General features: G+C 37.9%; 1 protein-coding gene across 3 annotated transcripts in view; it reads left to right on the top strand.

The window, feature by feature from the left end:
• The window catches only part of AASDHPPT (aminoadipate-semialdehyde dehydrogenase-phosphopantetheinyl transferase), a 37,060-nt gene extending 14,795 nt beyond the window's left edge, over positions 1 to 22,265 (top strand). The window contains exons 3-6 of one of the 3 annotated variants that reach the window (XM_055802425.1): positions 5,167 to 5,288; positions 5,789 to 5,950; positions 12,238 to 12,315; positions 18,450 to 22,265. In XM_055802425.1, the coding sequence (XP_055658400.1) occupies positions 5,167 to 5,288; positions 5,789 to 5,950; positions 12,238 to 12,315; positions 18,450 to 18,620 (533 nt within the window). In that variant the 3' untranslated portion in view covers positions 18,621 to 22,265. The remainder of the gene's footprint in view (positions 1 to 5,166; positions 5,289 to 5,788; positions 5,951 to 12,237; positions 12,316 to 18,449) is intronic. The other 2 variants (XM_055802427.1, XM_055802426.1) reach the window with 2 other exon arrangements.
• Positions 22,266 to 23,432: the final 1,167 nt, after the last annotated feature.

The following is a 23,432-nucleotide window of genomic DNA, read 5'->3' as shown; positions in this document are numbered from 1 at the left end:
CTTGCCCAATCCGATAAATATTGTGCAATTTTGATGGTCACTGATTTGTGATTTACATACATAAATACTTTTTCTGAAGTGTACATATCGTGTGTTGCAGAAATCTCACATTGCCACTGAGATGGACCAGTTTTCTGTATGTATATTGGATTAATTGGAATCAGAATCTAAATTGCAATTCTTCGGAAGCTGTAAATATGACTTACAGAAAGGAACCGGCAGGTATAGCCCAAAGCACCTGAGCCTGAGGATGACAGGGAGTGCACTGATGTTTAGTTTAGTGTCAGGTAGTCCTGGGAGGAGCAGAGTTGAACTAGATGATCCTTATGTGTCCCTTCCAACTCAAGATGTTCTGTGATGCTATGCTGTAATTCTGTGAGTATTTGAAATGCAGTTTTGAGCATTTAAATTGAATTTTTTCACATAATTTTATCTACGTAGTTGTATCTCCAGCTGATTTTTTTTGGCTCAGTGTTTAAGTTGTTCGTTTTTTTTGTAATAACCCTGAACACTGGGAAAGGAGTACTGGATAATATGAGCAAGGACTCAGTACTGTGTGAACCCAGCTGTGTCTGCTCTGGAGCTTGTTAGTGGATGGATGTTTAGAAGCTCAGACAAATCAAATGTGCAATTTTCTGCAACCTGCATAGGCATATTTGACGGAGTTTGATTTGGTCACATTTGATGGAGCACTGCTTGCTGATTTACAGGGATTTCTGCTAGAAATGTCTTAAATTGGATCAAGATGCTATGCAAGCTCTGTCCCTGCCTTTCTGTGTCCCTGTTCGTCACTTTCACAAAGGAAAGAAGCTCAGTTTAATGAAGGCTTTTGCACACCCTGGTAGGGGTTGTAGGCAAACAGGTTGCAGAATATGAGGTCAGAAAACTGAAAATAGCACCACTTGCTGTGACAGATTTGTGTCTTCAAGTCTTTATGCTTGTCCTTGTTATTGCTTCCCCATAGACACACAGAGAGAAATGTATTTATATTTTGAAGAGGTAATGGTCTGTGAAATAGACTAAAGGAAATCAGTTGTGACTTTTCTATGAACTAATGAAACAATTCCTGAGAGACCAAAATATTACAAAAAGAATGTGTTTTTAGGGATGTCATGGCTGAGTTAGAATATAACCTCTTCAGGGAGAAAAAGCTGAAGAGTTGCCATGCTCTGACTCTGAAAGGCAAAACAAGCTTCAGTCTTGATTTAGACTGCAAGAAAAAACTGCCCTGACATTGTGAAGGTCTCAGAAGTGAAGATGTATCTTGCTTCCTGAAGGTAAGATGTGCTTTTTTAGCAGATGCTATCTTTTGTCTTGTTATGCCCGCTTATTGGTGGGCAGTCACAGCAGCAACCTGTCCCAGCAGAGCCAGAGTCATGTGTAGCTTCTTGCTGGGTGCAACTGCACTGTGGACTTAACAATAAATAAATAAATAAAAAAAAGCGCACCCCCAAAACTAAACTAAAAAAACTCAAATCCACCAAAAAAATCACACTAGGAACCCTACCATAGCCATTGCCATTCTTAGCCGTCTTTAGTTTGTAACTTTTAGCAAATCACTGAACTGCTCTGTGCTGTAGTTTTCTCTGTAAAATGTGGGGTAAAGGAGTAATGAAGTTTATCTTTAGTGCAGGCGTGCTTAGTAATTTAATTCATGTTTGTAAAGTGTTCCATGATCATTTGGTTTTAATAAAATAATATTCCCCATTATAAAATGAACCTCTGCAGAATTTGTGACAAACCTCTGCTGCTGTAGGGAGGGAGCTTTATCAGAAGAGCTTTTTAAGTCAGTAGATAAGTCTCCTGAAATCTGTTTGGGCATCTTATAGTTCAGCATTTATTTGGCAGCCCATGTTCCAGATGCTTAATTAGTAGGAATGAAGAGTCTGTGGAGGTGGTAAAAAGAAATCTTGCCTTATCAGGATGATCAATTTTCATTATGCTGGGAGATCGTGCATTATTTCAGGCAAGCCAACCCAAACAAACAATGCTGACCTCCCCAAAATCTAGGACCGCCATGTGTTTAGGAAGCTTTTCTGTTTCCTGTATGTATCACTGGTTCATTTCTGTTATCAGCAGCTGTTGCTGGCCATACATCTGGACTTTGGTTTCTGAACCATGGAAAATAAACTAGTTTTATGTCTTGAAGAGATAGTGTTCTGTGGAATGGACTACAGCAAATAAACTATGCCTTTCCTATGAACTACTGGGATATGGTTTGGTGGTGGACTTGGCAGTGCTCAGTTGGCGGTTGGACTTGCTGATCTTAAAGGTCTTTTTTAACCTAAACGATTCTATGATATCTTAAAGGAATCTTTTTTCTTTATTGCTGTAAGTTAAATAAGAAACAGCAGTACAATTATGTAAGTTTCAGTGAGTGTCTGGCCTTATCATTTATTGCTGACAACATAAAGACAGTCAGTATTATATGTGTGCATTACGATAATAGCATTTTGTTCCATCAGAGAATCTGTTTTTCAAGTGTAGCTGTAGAGAAGATGTGTAGGTAGTTGTCTTTATGAGGGTGCACAGGAACAGGGGAAAAGGCAACAGGCTCAGGTTGCTTCAGGGGAATTCTGTCTCAATGGACCAATTCTTCAACATGAGAACAGTAAAACGCTGGAATAAATTGCCTGGAGAAGGGTTGAAAGACTGTGCTTGACAGAACCTTGGATAACCTAACATAAGGCTCTGTTTTCAACAGAAGGTTGGACCAGGTGGTCCCTAGAGGTCCTTTCCAACCTAAATTTTTCCATGATTCTGTGAATCTATCTTTCTCTGACACTGAAACAAATATGGGGAAATGGACTAGGCAGACTGTGGTACTGCTAGTAATCTGTGGAGATGAATAGTCCTGGCTCCTCTAATCTGATCCATTCCTCAGAGCAAAGCAACTGTGCTGTATTAAGAAGGAAACGGGAGCGGAGGGTACTGAAGGAGAAAGCAGTACCTGAACTTTTCAGAGGAGGGATGTGACGGACAGCTGGAGTGGAGGGAAAAGTACTGTGTAAATTTGAACATAAGCATCAATGAGGGTAGCTGAACAGTTGTTCTAGGTTTCTTCAACAAGGGGTAAGTATGGAGTGAAAAGGCAGTAGCATATGGTTTTGATATGCACCTGGAGTACTAAACAGTTCAAGTATCAAGTGTATTTACCATGCGTGATAAGATTTGGATGGCAGAAGGACTGGCAATGCAGGAGGCATTATATGCCTCTAGGTGCTGAAGGTAGTGTGGATTATCTTGGATAGTCTTCTTTGGTAGTGTCAACAGCGCTGGATTATTGAAAGGAAGAGAACTTCCTGAAAGTAATGGAGGAGGAAAGGTATGCTAGGAAATTCTTGAATGTTTTGTAGTTTGAGTCACCTGAAGAGGCTGGTGCCTTACTGCTATTGTCCTAAATACCTGACAGAAGAAGAGAAAGGAAAAAAATAAGTGGATTGTTTGAGCAGGTGTCAACACAGTTACTTGATCATAAAGTAGACCATATAAACTCAGACGAAAGACAATAACCTTTCTTCAAGTTGAACATAATTTTTTGTAAATTTTCATTTTTTCAGGGAAGTTGTATTTCCTAAACATTTCATTTACCTTGGTAGTCCATCAAAACATACTTGACATTGTGGTTGCTTTTCTTTTTCAGTATCATCATTTTCTCTAGAGAGGAAAGTTAGTTCTGTCTTTGGAGTGTGGATCACTCCATTAGCTGACTACTGCAACTGCCAAAAAAATCTCTGTTTTAAGATGTTTTCTTCTCTTCAGTTTATAAATGAAATTGAGGGCTGCTCTGAAATGTCACTGCCTTGTCTTGTGTGATGTGTACGTCAGATTACACTTTTCAATATGAATTGGAAGTTGTCAGAAAACCTGAATGGTGCTTTAGTGTGACGTTAATTTGTTTAGATCAATTATTGCTGCCAATACCTGTTTTTATATAGTGCTTAAATATCTGTAGAAGACAACCACTTTATATATTTATCCCTTGTTTCAGATAGGGAACATTAGTGTAGAGAAATTTAGTTCCTTGCCAGTAGTTACTCACAGAATCAGTGGCAGAGCTCAGATTAGAATCTGCATCTTTGTTAAGCACTTATTTAGTGATAGGTTCTTAAAACTAGTGTGGTATTGGGAGGGGAGACTATGTTTTGAATTAAATAAGACTAATATTTTCTTTTTAATAAAAACATTGCATAACCTATGAAAAAAATTGTCTCAATACATGGCATTGTCTCTATCCAGATTTTTATTATCCCTACTAAAGAAAATAGATTGCTTTCTGCCATTGTCTGTTTAGCCAGCTGTAAGCCCTATTGGACAGATTGCGTGGTATGCTGATTAATGATACAGGCTGTGGATGATTAGCCAAGCATGTAATGAGTTCCATAGCTTCCAGTGTTTTATAGAAATGCCATTAATCAATATAACTACACAGTCTGTAGTTTTTTCTGCAAAGTAAATTTGGACTGGGGGGGAAAAGTGATACAGTCCCTGAAGAGCTGCTGCAGTGCTACACAGATACGCTTGTTTTTAGAGGAGGCTTAAATTTAATCTAAGGATCTGCAGGTTTGTAGGGGTTTTGTTTTTGTTTTCATTGATATCTTTCTTACTGTCGTTATGGGCATCTCCCTACCCCCTTTTTTCTTGCAGAATACATTCAGAAGACTTAATATGCATGCAGTAAATTTGGGAGATTGTAATTCAACATGTGCTTAAAAAAGTATTTCTTTTGTGTCCCAGCATCCAAGGGCAGAAGGCAGAATAGCTTGATGAATTCTGACAAAGCATGCTGGTTTGTACAATGTTACTAGATCACGCTGTCAGATGGCAAAAACTGTATATGCTACTTCTGTAGCTGAATCTAAAGTTTTTAATACAAAATTAGCACTGGTTAAATACTTTGCTTTTTAGAGAATGCTGAAAATATATAATATGTTTATGATTTTCATTTTACATTTTTAATGCAGTAATTCTGCTGTAGGAATAGTTTAATACTATCTCCTGAACAATTATCAGTGTCACTGCTTTAAGGCTACATACATTCAGATTGTAGAGCACAGTTACTTCATAATTTTTTTTCCTATGAGTTTTTTCCAGAGCAGTAACATGAGGTAATTAATTTACTTATTATTGCTACTTTGTTCTGTAATATTTCTTTCTAATTTATAGGTAGTAGCTCAATTCCAAATTTCTTTCGCATCATGAAGCGACAGTTTACTGAAACAGAGTGGGGTGTAATCAAGTCTATGAGTAATGAATGGATGCAGTTGGATATGTTTCATCGGCACTGGGTAATACTTTTTCCTATTTAAAGGCTGCAGTGCTATAACCTGAATGTTCTCTTTTGATATATTTTATTATTTTTTCCATTGTGGTAAAATTGTATACTTTTTATAGTTACATGTGTGTGTTTGGAGGTAAGATTTTGATGGGTTTTATATTTTAGTGATTATTTTAATGTCAGAATAACCTTGAAAACCATAGTACAGTTGACATTTCTGGAAGGATTTATGAGTAGTTTTAAACACGTGTCCAGAACAAAGTAAAGGGTTCATATCTGTATATGCCACCTGGTAATTCTGGTTGCATGTTCATTATAATACAGCAAGTTAGGCTAGGTATTAACAACACTGATAACTTTCTTTCTTGGTAACTGCATCAGTTTACTCTCACATTTATAGTAGTCTAAGTCTTAAATTTATTTGGTCTACTGTATCTGCTCAGAAGTAATGTTTATAGAACAGTTTGAAAACACCCAGTATGAATAAAATTAATTTATTCTATGTTTTAGGCCTTAAAGGAAAGCTTCTTAAAGGCTATTGGAGTTGGAGTTGGCTTTAACTTGCAAAGAATTGAATTTAATGTGTCCCCATTGCAACTGGAAATAGGAAAGGTGTATAAAGAGACAAAAATGCTTCTGGATGGTGATAAAGAAGAAGAGTGGACGTTTGAGGTCAGAAATACTCAAATTTAATTTTTTGGTAATGATAAACAGTCTCACATACCTATGGTTGCATTGCACATTTTATTTTTTTTAATTGCAGCTTCACATCTTTATTCTCTATAACCACATCGATCAAACATATAATATGTATGTGTATATATATATATATCTCAAACATATATATCACACATATATGTATATATATCAATCAAACTTAGGATATAAATCCACAGCATTTTTAAGTATTTTTGATGATTGCAAAAACACCCCAGAGATATATGCATTACAATGGCTTTTTGTTTTTTATGTTCCTTGAGTATATTTCTTGCATTTTATGAAAGTCATCCTAGGGCGTGCAGGAAGTTCACTGAAGCATATTCAGACCTAACTTCTGAACAGTGTCTAAGAATTTTAAAGTTCTTCATCAGTTGGTCTAGAATGGGACTAGTGATTAAATAACCCCATCAGTTAGTGTTTACATTAAATCAGGGGTCCTCAAACTACGGCCCGCGGGCTGGATATGGCCCCCCAGGGTCCTCAATCCGGCCCCGGTATTTATACAACCCCCCCCCCCCTCCCCCACTGGGGGTTGGGGGGGGGAACCAAGCAGCCACAGATGACTGCCTGCCACTTCATCCGCGCGCTGACCCCCTGTTTAAAAAGTTTGAGGACCCCTGCATTAAATGTTTGAAATGGAGGAGGTGCCTTCAGCTCCTTTCGGGTTTCTTACTTCTTGTCCATGCAAGCTGGGAGAAATGTGCTTTTGTGGGGCTGGAGTTAACAGTGTTCTGACTGGCTGCTATCTGTGGGAATCAAGAGATGCAAAAAAACTTGCCTTTGCTTAACTGGAACATTAGTTGGGGCTCAGTTTTCTATCCGGCTATTAGGTTTTGGGGTATTGTTTGGTTTTCCTTCTTGAAAGTGTCTGAGACGTCTCTGAAATAACTAGCCTATTAGTTGTGGTAGGAAATGATCAACAGCATCTAATGTAGTTTAAAGGGTATATAAAGAACTGATAGGAACATGGTTTAGTGATTGGTAATGATAGGTTAACAGTTGGACTCAATGATTTTATGATTCTTCTCCAACCTAAATGATTCTATGATTTGATACAACGATCTCAAATTATTTAATCACCCTAAGAAGCCAAGCTTTAAAAAAAATAAAAATAAATTAAATCACAATACCATTTTTCTACACCCCAAAGGCACTTTCATTCAACCACTTAAAACAAAGGAAGATATGCAAAAGACATTGACTCTAACATTGTCTGTGAACAATTTACACCCTATTTGTCTGCCATAAGTTTGTGCAGCTGGTATATATCTGACTAGCAGTTCAAAGAATACATACTTCATGATTTCACAAAATATCAAGTGTAGTTTTCAATAGGAGTATTCAGTTTCCAATACATGTTTACATTTTGAAAATACGTTGTTGGGAAACAACTGTTACAGTCTAAATGATAAATTTCTGCCGTATGCTTCTTTTGTGTATTATACAAACTACATGTATGGTGTGCATGTAGTAAAAAAAGAATGAGTGTACCAGTAACATTTAACTTGTAGCATAAGTTGACCTCTTCACAGTTCATTCCTTTCACCATTTCTAGCCACGTTTGAGTTTGTGTTGTTTTAAAAATCTATCAATACTAAATCAGCCATCTTATCGATATTGCCATATTCTCTGGGAACTGAGTATGTCATGGAACTCGCTAATTGGAATTACAGACTGGCAGAAGAAAATCTCAGGAAAGACTGTGACGCATCTTGTAACAGAATGGTTTCTGTATTAATGCTACCAGTGTACCATTCTCAAGGAGGCGTCTACCGCTTTCGATTGACTTCTGGAACTCCTAAGTTTGGTCTTTGATGACATGCCAGTGGTTGATTGATTAAAATAGCCTGAAGATGATGTAGGTCGCTCCCTGTATTGCTCAAATGCTTTGTAATTATTTTATTTTTCCTTATTACTTAGTAATTACTGCTGAAAGCTTAATTTAATTTTTGTCTGAGGAACAACTCCTCTTCTATGCTTGCCCTACTTCTTCCCAAGAGCACAGCCTTGTAATGAGGCAGATCATAGTATTTTAAAGAAAGGATTTGCAACCAAGTTTCATTTAAATACAAGCTTGCTTGGGATATAATTTCATTCAAATAGCAATGTTTATTAAAATGAAATTGGAAAAAAATTAGTTTCTCAGTTACCAGTCCCTAGCCTAAAATTAAGCATCACTTTACTTTTTAGTCTTTTTCCAAGTTTCTTTTAATTTTGTGCCCATTTTCTTACTTACAAAAGTCTGAGTTTTGTTTCATTATTTGCCCTTAAGCCACATTCTTGAAACAACTTGTTAACTGAAAACACTAATTTTGAAAAATCTGGAAGAATCACCCAAGAGAAGTCATTAAGAATCACCTATAAGACTATATAGTACTAGTATTTTTCTTTCATTCCTTGTTGTGCTGAGTTTGCTTGAATTAACTTTTTCTAGCAAATAAAAAACAGAACTACCTCACTTTTACTTTTCAGATCTACCTCTATGATAGGAGATGATCAAAGAAAGCAAGGCTGATTAAAATTCAGTTACCACATATTTTAGATTGTCTAATTTCAGTTTTAAACAGAATTTAACTTACTAAAAACAGAAGAGAGAGATAAAGGGGGTTTTACCCATTTAAATTACACAAAATATTCTGAAATCTCCTTCAGAAAGTACCATGTAATACGAAAAATACAAATTAAAAGCATGAAGACTAGAAGATTTACCACCTTATAACTGTCATGACTCAAAGGTCAAGAGAAGCACTAGTGAATCAGAGCAAATCAAAGCTGACACTGTTCAGACACCCTGTAACTGTTCAAAACAAGAGCAAAGCCCCTTCATATTGGAGATAGAATTCTCTGTGAACATTAAAAAAATATATCTGTTATTTTATTGTAAATACCGAATGAACTACTTTATTTTGTAGTTGCCTGTCGTCCCTTCACCAAGGGTTTAGATTTGTTTGAATTGTCTTCCCCCTCCACTCCTTGTGTATTTTTGAGAATGGATAGAAGGCAGTAGCTCAGAAATAGCTTCTTGTTTGATCTTGATGTTTTCATATAGTACTCTAGAGATTGCTACTCGGATTGCTTCCCAACTATTTTGGAACAAATAGGAGAAAAAATACAGTAAAACTTAATTTAAAAACATAACTTTAATTTTACAACATGTCTGCTATGTGTGTTAAATATCCTTCATTCACGTAGGCAGTGCATGCTTTCCTCATTTTAAAAAGGTGACTTTCTTTACTAATAAATAAAACTTTACTAGCCCAGTGAAGAGTGATACAGTATTTGTGTCAGGGTATTAATTTAGAATGGCGTCGTTATTCTGATGATGGTGATGACAATCATCATTATCGGTAATTCTGTATGCTCCATTTACTTCCTTTGAAGAAAATAAACTTACAGAATTGTCCTGGTTTCAGCTGGGGTAGAGTTAATTTTATTCCTAGTAGCTGGTATGGTGCTGTGATTTGGATGAGAATAATGTTAATAACACATTTATGTTTTAGTTGTTGCTAAGCAGTGTTTACACTAAGTCAAGGACTCTTCAGCTTCTCGTACTGCCCTGCCAGCAACGAGGTGTTTAGCTGCCTGCCAGGTTAATGACAACAATGAAGTACTAGTTCATTTTAATAAAAATGAAAGAAGTTGATTACAACTATGACGAGTCTTATAATTTAAAGAGATATACATAAGTTTATAATAATTTGTCTGTAGCAGATCTGATATGTGGAAAAAAAAAATCCTAATTACTGATTTGCAAAATGTTAAGTGTATTCATGGCTCTTTCCTTATTGGTCCCAGTTTTCTACAGTTAATCAGCAAGGATGGCTGAATAGCATTTACTGGGTTCTATATTAAAGAGGAATCTTAAATGAGACAAAAGACATTACTTGTTTTGGTCCCTCTCTCAAATTTGGATACAGCCAGTTTGTAAAGGAAGCACCTCATTTATCCTAAACCTCATTCAGGGATTAAGAATCACCTAGCATCAATGGTGCCACACCAGTAATTGTTTGCATTTATTCACAGCAAATATTTGCTTGGTTTGTCTATATGTAAATAAATGACTTCCAGAATATGAATTTCAAACTGTGATTACATGGGTCAATTTGAAACATATTTGCTAATTATTGGTATGCAAATTCAAGGGAGTGTTCTCAGTAAGAGAAGTTAATCCAGTGGTATTTTCAGGAATAAATAGGAATGAAAACTTCTAAGACTAGCAATTCCAACTGGATTCACACAGCAATCCTTTCTGCTCACTGGGAAGGTACAGTTTCTTCGTAAGCTGTCTGTTGTTGAGTGAATCCAGAATGATTTGAATCCCAGGCACATCATTCTGCTGAGCCTTTGAAATGAGGTAATTTTAAGTCTCAATGTGCCTGTAGCTTGAACAGCTCTAGTAACAGTGTGGTTCTGTGCAGAGGAAAAACAAATTTTGATCTATATGTTTTCTGGTTTATAGAGAGGAATCTTAACAAACTCTTTACCTCAGAGCAATTCTGTACGATTGTCCTCCTTCTCTTTTTGTTTAGTCATCTATTTCCATTTAAGAAGCTGGATTTATTTTGTAAGCAATACCTCCAGGTGAAGAGAGAAACAAGCTGATGTGCTGGTTTTTATGGCTTCAGTATGTTTCATTAACTCCATAGCTTAAGATTTTTGTTGGCCGCTAGTAGGGGCCAGGAAGAACATCCTTCCCTTCTGTATTTGGTTTGGATTTACATTTCTCTGGAGCAGCAAAGATAAGATGAAAGGTATAATTTGTTACATTTTATTGTAAGATGCTGAAAACTCTTTTGTGACCACATAGGATATGTGAAGTAAATGAGGTGGAACCTTCTGAATTCACTGTCCATTGGGCAGGGTGTCTGTAGGGGAATGGTCCATGTTACCTAGAGTCACTGCTTGTTAAATGCAGCTTTGAGCTGACAAGAAATTATTTTATTAACAATATGTAAAAGGATTTATAATATGTTTTTAGTTGCACAAACAAGAAGTAATACATAAGTTTGCTTGACAAAAAACAATTTCTGTGCATTTAGCGTAAAGCTTTAACACAGTTGTTTGCAGACTTCTGACTACAGATATAGACACTGCCTAATGTGCTGTACTGTGTCCTCTATTCTGATCAGTCTTTAACCTCTTGTACATGCAAAAAATGAATGAAGGGGGGGAATGAAGTGGTTAAAAACTGGATGTAGTAATTTTTTTCATTTAGACAAACAGAAAACACTCCCACCCTAGAACTAGGCAACCAACAACCTTTGAGAGGAAACAGGAGGGCATTATGATGCTTTCTTTATATGATAATATAGTGCAGTTAGAGTATGTCCTAAGAAAGTGGAAAATGGAGGCTCAATCATACCTCCCAGAAGAATCTCCAGACTACTAGCTGAGTTTCAGATTAATGATGATATCTAAATTGTTCATTTTAGTTGGTAATATTCTTGTTATTCTTGATTTCCTTTTTAGAAAGTTTGTGCATAAATTATGTGAAAACGTTTGGATAAAGAAGCAAGGAAAACACCCACCCACCACCCCACACACGCATATTTTTATCTTAAAGCCAACAGGATTATGACTTGACTATAGAATAAACATTCAGAAAAAGGATATTAAAGTGGTTTTTTTTTCTGAAGTGAATTGTTTGGGATGAATTCTTAGCCTTTCTAGAGGAAAACACTTTTGAACAAAGCTATTAAATATATTTAGTAATACAATTTTATGCCTTACAACATTTTTATAGGAAAATTGGTTCCTGTTTACACAAAGCAGTACTCAGGCTGCTGTGTCAGATATTTAAAGTTGGGATCTTACATGCTGTCTGAAGCCAAGAGTGATTAAGGTTATTTGGTGTAAGTTACATAGTTTTTCAGAATACCTCCTGGAAGTTTATAGTTTATCTTATCGGAAAACAGATAGTTAAGTTGGTTTATATGGCTTATGACTTAGAAGTGTCTGGTAAAGAAATGCTAAGGTCAGAAACTTGAATGTAAGTATCTACAGATGGGTAAGATGATGGTAACCTATAGTAACTAGTTCAGCCCTGCTAACTTTTTAATGTATCTACATCTTTGAGCTTTCCAACAGAACCGCTAGAAAGGACTATTGCTTTTTGAATGTCATTAAAGTATTTTAAATGATGTTCTGCTATTGTTCTGAACCGTATTCTAAACATTTACATAGCCTGGAAACAGAGTAAAGAAAATACATTTATGTTGCCATTTTTTCATCTTTACTAGGAAACACGGTTAGATGACTATCATCATATTGCAGTGGCTCTCGGGAAACAGGAGGGATTTGGACAGAAGCATTCTGATGTAAGAAATTATTAAACATTTTCAGTTCTTGGTAACTAATTACTTGAATTTAAACTTAAGCCTGATGCTGTAGCTAAAAGTGTGTTCCCTCAGATATAGGGCCAAGGAGGAAGCTTGTCTTAGGCACATTATTAACCAGGTTCTTACTGAACTGTTACCTCTAGTTCTAGTTCTGTTGTAGCTCTTTCAGGAAAAGTCTGGGAAGGATAAATGGTTTCAGAAGACAGCAACAAATAATGTCAAATCTGGAATGTATGTGTTACAGCATTCAGTGTGTGCATTCAAGGGAAGAGTAAGTGATTTTTGTCACAGCCTGCTAGTATTCACGTGGGAAAGATAGTTTTCACCGAGGGAAGTGGAGGCAGTGAACCAATCTGGACTGCTAAACTAGTACGGCACCTCACCAAGTTGATTTTAATAGGGGACTGTCAGTGCATGTATCTCAGAGCAGATCCATCCCTCAAACACCATTAGGACAAGATGACCCTCGAGACGAGCAACAACAACCAACAGATGGGAAGAACAGCAGTGTTAGTCTTCATTCTATGTGGTCTCTCTATTGAGAGAAATGACAAAGCCACTTAAAAGCTTTTCAGGATTTTCTGTGTAATTTAATAAAGACCTTGGTCATGAAAATAGCAACAAAAGTCAAATTTGAGGCAGACAGGCAAGTTGTAGCCAAAATAGCCAGACAGTCAGCAAAACGTGACAGATTCCCATTTTTTTCTGTGGTGTTGTAGTTGCTCACAATAAAATGGGTTAGTGGTTTTCTGTTATTTAGATACAAAGATTCTGCCAGGAACTAGAAAAAAAAATTATATATGAATGGATTAAAGGATATGTGCATGACTACTTTCACCTATCGTGGTCATAAAGTCTGAGTCTGTGTTTATGGATAACATAGAGTGGCAGACCTTTTAACTAGCATTGGTTAAAAAAAGTCTAAACTTCCTTTGAGGATTTACTGTGGTATATCAGTGCTCAAATATTCTCTAAGAAAATACATGCATTCTGTTTGACAGGACATGCTTAAGTTCCCAGTGGGGCTGCATGTCATCCTTCCTACAGGAATACTGATAAATGTCAATCTGAGGTGAAAAGGTGTTCATTATTTCTAAAGACAACTAAGTAGTCTACAAAAATCCACAATTTTTAAGTATTGACCTTCACCATCACTGTCACACATCTTAAAATTATCATAGAAAGAATAGACATGATATCAAGAGTTCCGATGAAAAGTCGTTGTATCAAGAAGGTCTCAAAGGCATACTTGTCCACTGACTAAATTGTGATGACCTGAATTTCATTATCTCAATTCACTGAAAAAAGGTCATTTCAAATAGGACAAGTGAGTATTCTGTGACTCCCCAATATGAAGTGGAAATTTCTGTATTGTTGCATTGTGTCTTTTCAAGACTCCTAACAGGAATATGGAGGAAATGAAAGTGGCTTTCTCTCTTTCTAGCAGAACTGTGTGAAAGGATTATATGTATTACTAGCTGTGTTGAGAGGAAAAGGCATTCTTCATCTTAGCTTAAAAAAAAGAAATTGTGTGTAGACATAATGCACTTGTTTCAGGATGTCAGTGCTTGTTTCTGTTCCTTCTCTGCTATCAGAGTAGTATTTCATTATGTCCTGTTTGCAAAACATGTACTTCCAGTGAGCTTTCTTCCCAACTTGACGGCAAATACCTACAATTCATAGGAAAGATCAATTGTTACTTTAACATACTATAACTTAAATTCTCTAGTGTCAAGAATCTTAACAAAATGTCTGCTAGTGACTCCTATATGCTTGAATATTTTTCTCCACTTTTAACCTAGATCTAGACAGTTATCTGATGTAAGTCTCAATGAAGGATGGCTGAGTTTATAGTTCTTCATAATTCATATGTAGGATATAAAATACCTTTTCATGTATCACTTGCTAAATTTCACAGGACTTCTGATAATTCAATCAGAACGCATTTCCCTTCAGACAAGCATGTGCTGAAGTTCAAACTAGATCTGTTAACAGTCTACTTAGTTCCGAGGCTTGGTTCATATTTGGTGTACATCTGCGCTGTCACTTGCAGGGCTCTAGGCACAGTTCCTGCAGCTTTACCTCATCTCCAAAATGCCAGATGAACAGGCATGTCTCAACACCATGTCACTTGTGTGAGGATATAAAGTGACAGGCTGCTCAATTAACTTTTGCTTTCAGTCTGCGTTGGACAACTTTGAGACTTTCTATGCTGTTACAACAAACACAAACCATTTAGTTGTCTCTGCATTTATTCCTAACAGTCGTTTACAGCTCAAACATGGAAGCAGAGAATAGACATTTTTGCTGTTTTACCTGTTCACTGACCAACCTTCATAGATGTGACAGGAAGCCTTAGACTGTGTCACCTCCATTTGCATATAAGTGAACACCTACAAGGCACAGTTACGGACACATCCCCCAAACCTTCTCCAGGAACTCAGTATGCTGGGATGCCTCTCTAAAGAGCCTGTAGATTAGTGCATGCAGTATGAGGAATAAACACGATGAGTTAGAGATCTGTGTGCAGTTGCAGGGCTATGAACTTGTTAGGATCATGGAGATATGGTGGGATGGCTCCCATGGCTGGAGTGTTGTGATCAAGGGGCTCTTTAGGAAGGACAGGCAGGGAAGATGAGGGAGGGGGATTTGCTTTTCACATGAGAGAGCAGCCGGAGTGCATGGAGCTCTGCCTGGGGATAGATGAGGAACCAGATGAGTTTATGGATTAGGGTTAAGGAGAGGGCAAGTCAGGGTGATTATGGTGGGTGTCTGCTCTAGGCTACCTGACCAGGAAGTACAAGTGGATGTGAGGCCTTCTACAGACAGATAGGAGCAGCATCCTGTTTGTAGGTCCTGCTCCTCATGGGGCACTTACCACCCCAAAATCTGTGGAGAGACACAGCAGGACATAAGCAACCCAGGAGGTTCCTGGAGTCCACTGACAACAGCTTCCTCCTTTAAGTGACAGAGGAAGCAACTAGGAGAGGTGTTTTGCTGGACCTCCTCCTCACCAGCAAGAAGGGGCTTGTTGGGGTTGTGAAGGTCAAAGGCGGCCTTTGCTACGGTGAATGTGAAATGATGGAGTTCAGGGTCCTGGGGGCAGGGAGGAGGGCTTAGAACCCTGGACTTGAGGACAGCAGACTTTGACCTCAAAGATCTGCTTGGAAGAGTCCTAAGGGATAAGGCCTTGCAGGGAAGTGGGGCCCAAGAAAGCTGCTTGATATTTGAGGATCACCTCATCCAAGCTCAAGAGAGTTCCATTCCAGTGTGTATGAAGTCAGGCAAAAAGGCCAGGAGGCCTGTGTATATAAAGACAGGGCTTCTAGCCAAATTGAAACATGAAAAGGAAGCATAAAGAGAATGGAAATGAGAACTAGTAACCTGGGAGGAATACAGAAACGTTGTCTGAGCTTCCAGGGTCAAAATTAGGAAAGCTAAAGCCATGGATGTCCAAGGAACCAAGAAGGGCTTCCGTAAGTGCATAGAGGCTAAAGTGAAGACTAGGGAAGATGCAGGCCTTTTGCTCTATAAGATGGAGGCCTCAAGTGCATAGAACATGTGAAGGCGGCATCTGGTACCTCAGCCTTTTCCCTCAGTCTTTCTTAGCAAGACCAGCCTTCAGGAATCTCAGGTTCCAGGGATGAGAGGGGAAGGAGCAAGGAAGATGTACCCTTGGAAGAGGATCAAGTCAGGGAATATGTAAGCAAACAGGACGTACATAATTCCATGAGCTGTTACGGGATGCTGCTGTCAGCTGTCATTGCACGGCCTCTCTCAATAATCTTAGGTTCATCATGGCAACTGGGAGAGGTGCCCAAAGGCTGGAGAAAAGGAAGTGTCACTTCATCTTCAAGAAGGAGGACCCAGGGAATTACAGGCCTGTCAGTCTCACCTCAATCTCCAGAAAGGTGGCAGAGCAGCTAACTCTGGAAACCGTTTCCAGGCACATCAAGGACAAAGAAATCGTTAGGAGCAGTGAGCATAGCTTCACCAAGAGAAAGTCATGCTTGACCAAATTGGTAAACTTCTACAGTGAAATGACTGGCCTGGTAGATGAGGGGAGAGCAGTGGCTATTCTCTACCTAGGCTTCAGTATCTTTTATCTCTGATGTGTGCTCTCATAAGATCCTCCTAGAGAAAATGTTGATGTATGGGCTGGATAAGCAGACAGTGAGGTGAACTGAAAACTGGCGAAATGGTTGGGCACAGAGGGTGGTGATGAGCGGCATGAAGTGTCAGTGGAGGCCAGTAATTAGCAATGTACCCCAGGGTTCAAAACTAGATCCTGTCCTGTTTAGCATCTTCATAAATGATCTGGATGATGGGGCAGTATACCCTCAGCAGGTTTGCTGGTGACACAAACTGGGAGGAGTGGCTGATATGCCAGGGGGTTGTGATGCCATCCAAAGAGACCTCAACAGGCTGGAGAAATGGACTGACAGGAACCTCATGGAGTTCAACAGTAAGTGCAAAGTCCTGCACCTGCAGAGGAGCAACCCCAGGCACCAGGACATGCTGGCGGCCAGCCAGCTGGAAAGCAGCTTTGCAGAAAAGGCATTGGGGATCCTGGTGGACACCAGACTGAATGTGAACCAGCAATGGGCTCTTGCAGCATAGAAGGGTATGGTATCCTGGGCTGCATTAGACAAAATATTGGCAACAGGTCAAGGAAGATGATCCTTCCCTTCTGCTCAGCACTGGTGATGCCACATCTAGGGTGCTGTGTTCAGTTCTGGGCTGGTCAGTACAAGAGAAACACGGACATACTGGAGAGTCCAGCGAAGTACCACAAATGAAGTTAAGAGACTGGAACATCTCTCCTATGAGGAAAAGCTGAGAGAGCTGGGATTGTTCAGCCTGGAAAAGAGAAGGCTTTAGGGGATCTTAGTAAAGTATATAAATACCTGAAGGGAGGGTGCAAATTTGACAGAGCCAGGCTCTTTTCATTGGTGCCCAGTTGCAGGACCAGAGACAGCGGGCACAAGCTGACACACAGGTTGTTCCCTCTGAACATCAGAAAACTTCTTTTTTTTTTTTTTTTTTTCACTGCAAAGGTGACTGAGATTGCCCAAGGAGACTGTGGAGTCTCCATTCTCGGTGATATTCAAAAGCCATCTGAACGCGGGCCTGGGCAACTAACTCTAGGTGGCCTTGCTTGAGCAGGGAAGTTAGACCACATGACCTGCAGAGCTCTTTTTCCAGTTTCAGCCATCCTGTAATTGCCAGATACCAGTGTTCGCTCCGCAAGAAGTTAACAGTACCTTAGTCTGCATCAAAAATGTGTCAGTTTGTGTGATGTACAGAATAACCCTATTGCAGAGTAGTCCTGTTGAATTCTATGAAATATTAAACGTTGAGAATATGTTGCTTGAGCAAATGCTGAATTTAGAAGGATCAGCTGTATTCATGTTTGATTCATGCAGCTGTACTGTTTGCTCTGGTGTCTGGAAAGAATTACACTTTCAGACAGCATACAACAGGCTGCACAGTAATGTGCTCAAAAAATTTAACCTTTTTCCTTTGCCATGTGATTTTTCTTGAAGTGGTGGAACACAGAGACCGTGACACTCTCATCTGTAATATCTTAGTCTGCACTTAATCTGGATTTAACATGGGGAATTGTGGATTGATTGTGACCACTTCTGTCCTTAAATAGCATGAGTTTGAGAGAAGCATGCACAACCCCGTGATTGCTGGTATTAAAAAGAATATGAATAGGCACACCTCTAGTGGAATAAATCCTTACACTATCATCTCAAGTAGTCATGTCTGCTGGAGAATTAACTACATTTTATTTGTTGGTGGGATTTTTCTTGCTTTTTTCTGGACTTAAACATTCATTCTGTGGTATTTGCAGCATTCTGTGTCCCCTGTTCTTTCAGTTTTGTGAACTAAGCTTCAATGAAAAACTGCTTTTTCCATGTGACCTGTTACATGCTTCTATTAGTCACTGTATAGCATAAACTAGGGACAGTGACATTGGTCTCAACTGGAATATTTTCTTTTTTCTTCTGTAAGCAATGTGTAGTTTAAACCGGACAAGGAATATCGCAGGGAGAAAAATTGAGATTTATTGATTCCTGTAATACGAATACGTATTTTTTCCTTAGGTATGTTGCATGGAGCCTAACGAACCACAGTTTACATTATTGACTTTTGAAGATTTAGTTGCATCTGGCATTCCAGTCACACCTGAGGATTCTGCATATTGGGATAATTTTTGTTCTAAGCAAGAGACTCCAGTGAAACAGAATTCACATTCAAGATATGAATGCTTATAAGAAAAAGAAAACTGTCAAAATTTTTATACTGTTACTCTATAATGATAGAATATATTTAATACAATGTTACCATTACTGTTTTCACCTTTTTAAAATTGGCATTCTTTATCAATATCTTAACAAAGATGCGTGTTTGTTTGCTGAAGAAATTCTGACTGAGAAGTCTAAGCTGGCCACATGTTTTTTTGCTTCTCATGCCTGTGTTTTTTTACACTTCGGTAATTACCCATGCTAGGAACAGGGAGCAGAGCTACAATAATGTTGTTGACTAGTCAACAAGTGTTTAATGTATAAAAATGTTTCCATACTTCGTTTATGCTGAAGCTTAAATGATGACGCTGCCTTTTCTCTTACAAAAAATAATTTATTCTCAGATGAATAAAGCCAGAATAATTGGTACAAATTCTTTTGCTGTTACTGTATGGTGCAAGTGTTTGTACAACACTGCATAATAGCAGGCTGAAGAGGTCTGAGTCTTAGTAGGCTTGGAACTACATCTGCACAAAACCAGTTTAAGGCAGGGAATTAACTTGTGTGTCGTGTCCTTTCCCTTAGAATCATTGTGAATTAAAGCTTCCTGTATGTAACTTACAGTTTGATTTATAACAGTTCTTTTTGTATTTGTTTCCTCAGCAGTAGATATGAGCCAAACAGCAGTTCAATTTTTCTAGACTTGCATTTACATCTGTACTGTCCTAAACACTAAGTTAGGGTGGAGGCAGGGGAAAAAAACCCCCAAAACTATGAACTTTTTTCCAAATAGTCTCATAACATCTGAAGACAGAATATTTTACTGTCTTACAGTGAATTTAAATTTCTGGAGGAGATCTGTGTTTTTCTTTTTTCTCCAAAACTGCAAATCAGTGAAGTAGTGACTTTTCTCCAGATTCCACAGGCGTTAAATTAAATGTTCAGTAGCTTCAAATCTGAAGTTAACAGAAATATAGAATAATTTATATACAAATTGTAAGGCAAGTATTCCAGATTGGTTTTAAAAAGTGAATTACAACTTGCGATAAGTAATTGCCACTCCATGGCGGCCAGAAAAGGCTATTCAGTGGATATGTAACAGTGTCACTTACTGGGATAGGATATTTTTAATTGATTCAGTTGACTCAGTCTTACTCTGTTCTAGCTGAAGTGGACTATAATCCCAGATGGGCAAGCACATGAAGGTTGCCTAAGAACTGAGATAAATAGAACTGTCGCCAAGCTGAAATAAAGGACTTGTTCTGCCACAGTTTTTGGAAGTCTGCAGAATAAGGAGGCCTATTCGGAGTACAGGGGGCTGGAGAGTGCTGTTCCATGGCTGGCTGGCTGTTAACTGGTCCAGTACATGCCAGTCCTCACCAGTCACTGAGGACCCCATCAATTGCAGCTGTACTAGCCAGTTTAAATTGCCAACTTTTTTGCTGAAACAATGAAATGAACTGCAAATATGGGGTGAGATGAATAGAGAATTTTCGGATCTAGATTTTGCAGGATAAAGGAATTCATTTCATACTAGAGATGAGTTATTTCTGCATGGTGACAGTGCCCCAAACCAGAATTTTTATCTCATTGGGAAGAGTTTTAAAAGTATTAAATTATTTTTAATATTGTGCTTGCATATAAGTAGAGGACAAACCAATTTTGTTAAATTAGAAAATTACACTTGATTTGCTTGCCAGGAATATGGTAAATTTCTGGACTATATGTAATTGGAAAGATTACAAAACCAAAACCAGCTTGTTTTTAGCTTTCCATGAAATAAAATTCTAGTTTTTAATGGGCAGACAAATATCTAGAAGATTGCAGTTCCTCACATTATAATTTTTCCATGGCTTTGATGTACACTAAGCTATTTGAAGAGTAGGATTAATCTCTTTTTTTTTTTTTTTTTTTTTTTTTTTTTTAACCTTGAGTAGCAATAAGGTTAGGTGATGGTAATACCTTGTGAAGAGCCACTTGAGTCAGGTTGTTTAGTGTCATTGCAAATGGACAGAAATTTTACACTTACTTTTACTGCTGTGGGAAAGAGCAGCTGTATAGTTATGAAATTATCAGCTAAAAGCATGCTGCTAAAGGGCCAGCAGGATCCTCTGACTCTTTAAGAAGGATCATTCACGTTCATAAAGTCATCAGAGGCACGTGCTGAAATAAATGTTCCTAGCTTGTTCAGATAAATTAATGTACTAAGATTTTTTTATTTCACCATCACACTTCCCTTTATATAAAAAACTGAGTCCTGTAGCCACACATGGCCATAACACTGGCTTCCTTGCGTTTCCTCAAAATACAGTCTTAGTCTCTATAGGGTCTCTACCGTTTTCAGAAATACTGGTCTGGCACAGCTCCAGCTTCCCTTAGTAGTTGAAGTTGTTGGCCCAGGCCAGTGCAGATGAGCTGACCTTTGCTGGTCTCCTGTCACTTTTCTATCTGCAAGAAATTTCCCAGTTGTGTCTAGAAGCCCTCTAGCCTTCAGGTATCTTTTCCAGAACTCCATTCCTTTATCTGTTTTGTTTCTATATAATGCCCTAGACATGGCCATACCATGTACCTGGATCCTAGAGGGTAAGAAGCTGCAAAAACACAAGCTCTGCCCCACATGACCCTTTCCCAGCCTTTTTCCCTATGGAACAGGTTTGACCATCCTCCCTGTTTCTCAAAGTACAGATTCAGGTCTTAGATCAGATCTGCTGCCCTAGACTACGAATCAACCCAATGTTTCTGAGGAGTAGCTATTAACAATCTCTGACCTAAAAATAGAAAAAAAGTTTTTAAAAGTTTTGGTCTTCAGTGAAAAGATTGTAAAAAATGAATAAACATGCTTTAGTTTGGACATATGCTTAAACCTTTTTTTATTTTGCATGAAACTAAAATTGTTTGAGTGGATTAGGAACTGTGTTCAAGACAGTTTGCAGCTGTGTGACCAGAGACTGGTGCCATTTGATGTGAAAATCTGTGCCTTTGGAAAGTGGATCATATGAATTTATTCTTAGCCTTTCACAAAGTCTGTAAACCTATGCAAGATGTTTATTGTCTATATTATGGGATTAAATGCACTGATGTTAATAAAATGTACTGATCTTAGAGAAGAAATCGTAGCTGTAATTTGTATGTTCTTGGAAACATCCAAGCAACAGCTCACTTTTAAACAATAGTTTTTACCGAAGACATTGCAATAAAGCCACGAGCTCCAAAGAAAATCAAGAATGGAAGGAAAAAATAGCTATTCAAGTGAGCATGGACTGTCTCTTTGTTGGAGCTTTACAAGATTATAGTACTACATTCTACAAAGAAGGTAAGTGGTTCTTGGGCAGAATTGATACAACCAAGTCTAAAACAGTGATTCAGACTTCTCTCTTAACCACTGCCTAATTTTGCAGGTGGCTGTACCTGCTAATTTGCACTTCATGTTTCTCCAGAATACGGGTATTTTGGATAGCTCTACACTGTATAGAAAACGTAAGCATGAAAATAAATTATGAATTCCTCTCAAGTGAGCCAGTATTTTAAAAGTTTTTGGAAAAAGTAACTTTTTGCAATATGTTATTTTCTTGCGCTGTACATACAGGTTTTTATGGCCAGATATTGTGTATGACTCTATTTCTACTAAGATTGAGTTTAATTTCTTTATCGAAATAAAAATCAGGTTATTTTGTATTTGTGTTCTGATTCTGTGTTGTCTATTTATGGTTCTTTCTCAGTTATTTTTTTATGTCATGGTTACTTAGTTCCAGACATAGGTGGGATTGTTGAAACACTTGCCTAACATTCCTTTATCTTTGAAACAATTTATGGGAACACAAGCCTGTATACTCTTAGTGACATCCTTTAGATGAATCATGAAACAAAGGACCAGCTGTCCAGTCTCCGGCATTCATATAAGATTAGTTGTGAAAGACACTCCCTGGTTTCTTCTTGCAGTTTTAACTTAATAACACGCAAGGTAGTTTCTTGACATAACTATTACATAATGTTAGTGTATTCTGTGTTAGAGTACACGTGTCATCATTTGGTCTAAATTGCAATAGTGTGAGGTTTAATGCTGTAGGAAGATACATATTTCCAAATACAAGACTGCAGTGTTGCATAGTGTTACTTACCTATGTAAAGAAATTTTTGAAGGATTTTTTTTGTAACTATGTTGCGGAACATAAATGTTCTTCATGTTGTAGTAGGAGCTTATTGACACAGAAGAAATGTTTTTGCTTGCACAAGGGTTTTCTTTAAAACCCTTGAAATTTTTTTTTGGATTTATAAGTGATGTAACAGAAAGAAAGTGGGTATTTCAGTTGGAATGCATCTTTGATCCTCCAATATCTAGAGGTGCCTAGACACCTTTATTTCTGCTTTAAAAGCAGTGAAGAGGCACTGTCATAGCAAAGCATTAGAGAAGCTGCCTCATAGCTGCCTTGCAAAGATGTATTCTTCATACCGCAAATAGAAATGTATATCTGCAATGATGTGCATAATCTGTTAGGAAATAGTTTTGCATCACTACTAACTGAGTAATTTAATACATTTTGAAGCTGCCTTTCTATGTTTTTAGTGGTGATCAGCCCAATAAGAGAAGGAATGATTTGGGGCATGGTGGATGTAGATGTCAAGTCCATCTCGCTCTGCATATAACTAATGAAGTCTAATTCTTCAAACTGAATTAGGTGGGAGCTTCTAATGATTAAAGGTTTTATCCAGTGGCTATTGCCAAACCCATGAGCAGCCATAGCAACTAAGTACAAAACCCCAGACTTTTTATTCTGTTGGAAAGGTCTTAAGTGCTGATTTCACTTTCATTTCTTGTTTCTTGGCTGCTAGGAATATTACTGG

Source organism: Falco peregrinus, chromosome 4 (assembly GCF_023634155.1).
Source record: "Falco peregrinus isolate bFalPer1 chromosome 4, bFalPer1.pri, whole genome shotgun sequence".
NCBI lineage: Eukaryota > Metazoa > Chordata > Aves > Falconiformes > Falconidae > Falco > Falco peregrinus.
This window is presented reverse-complemented; position numbering and strand designations above follow the sequence as displayed.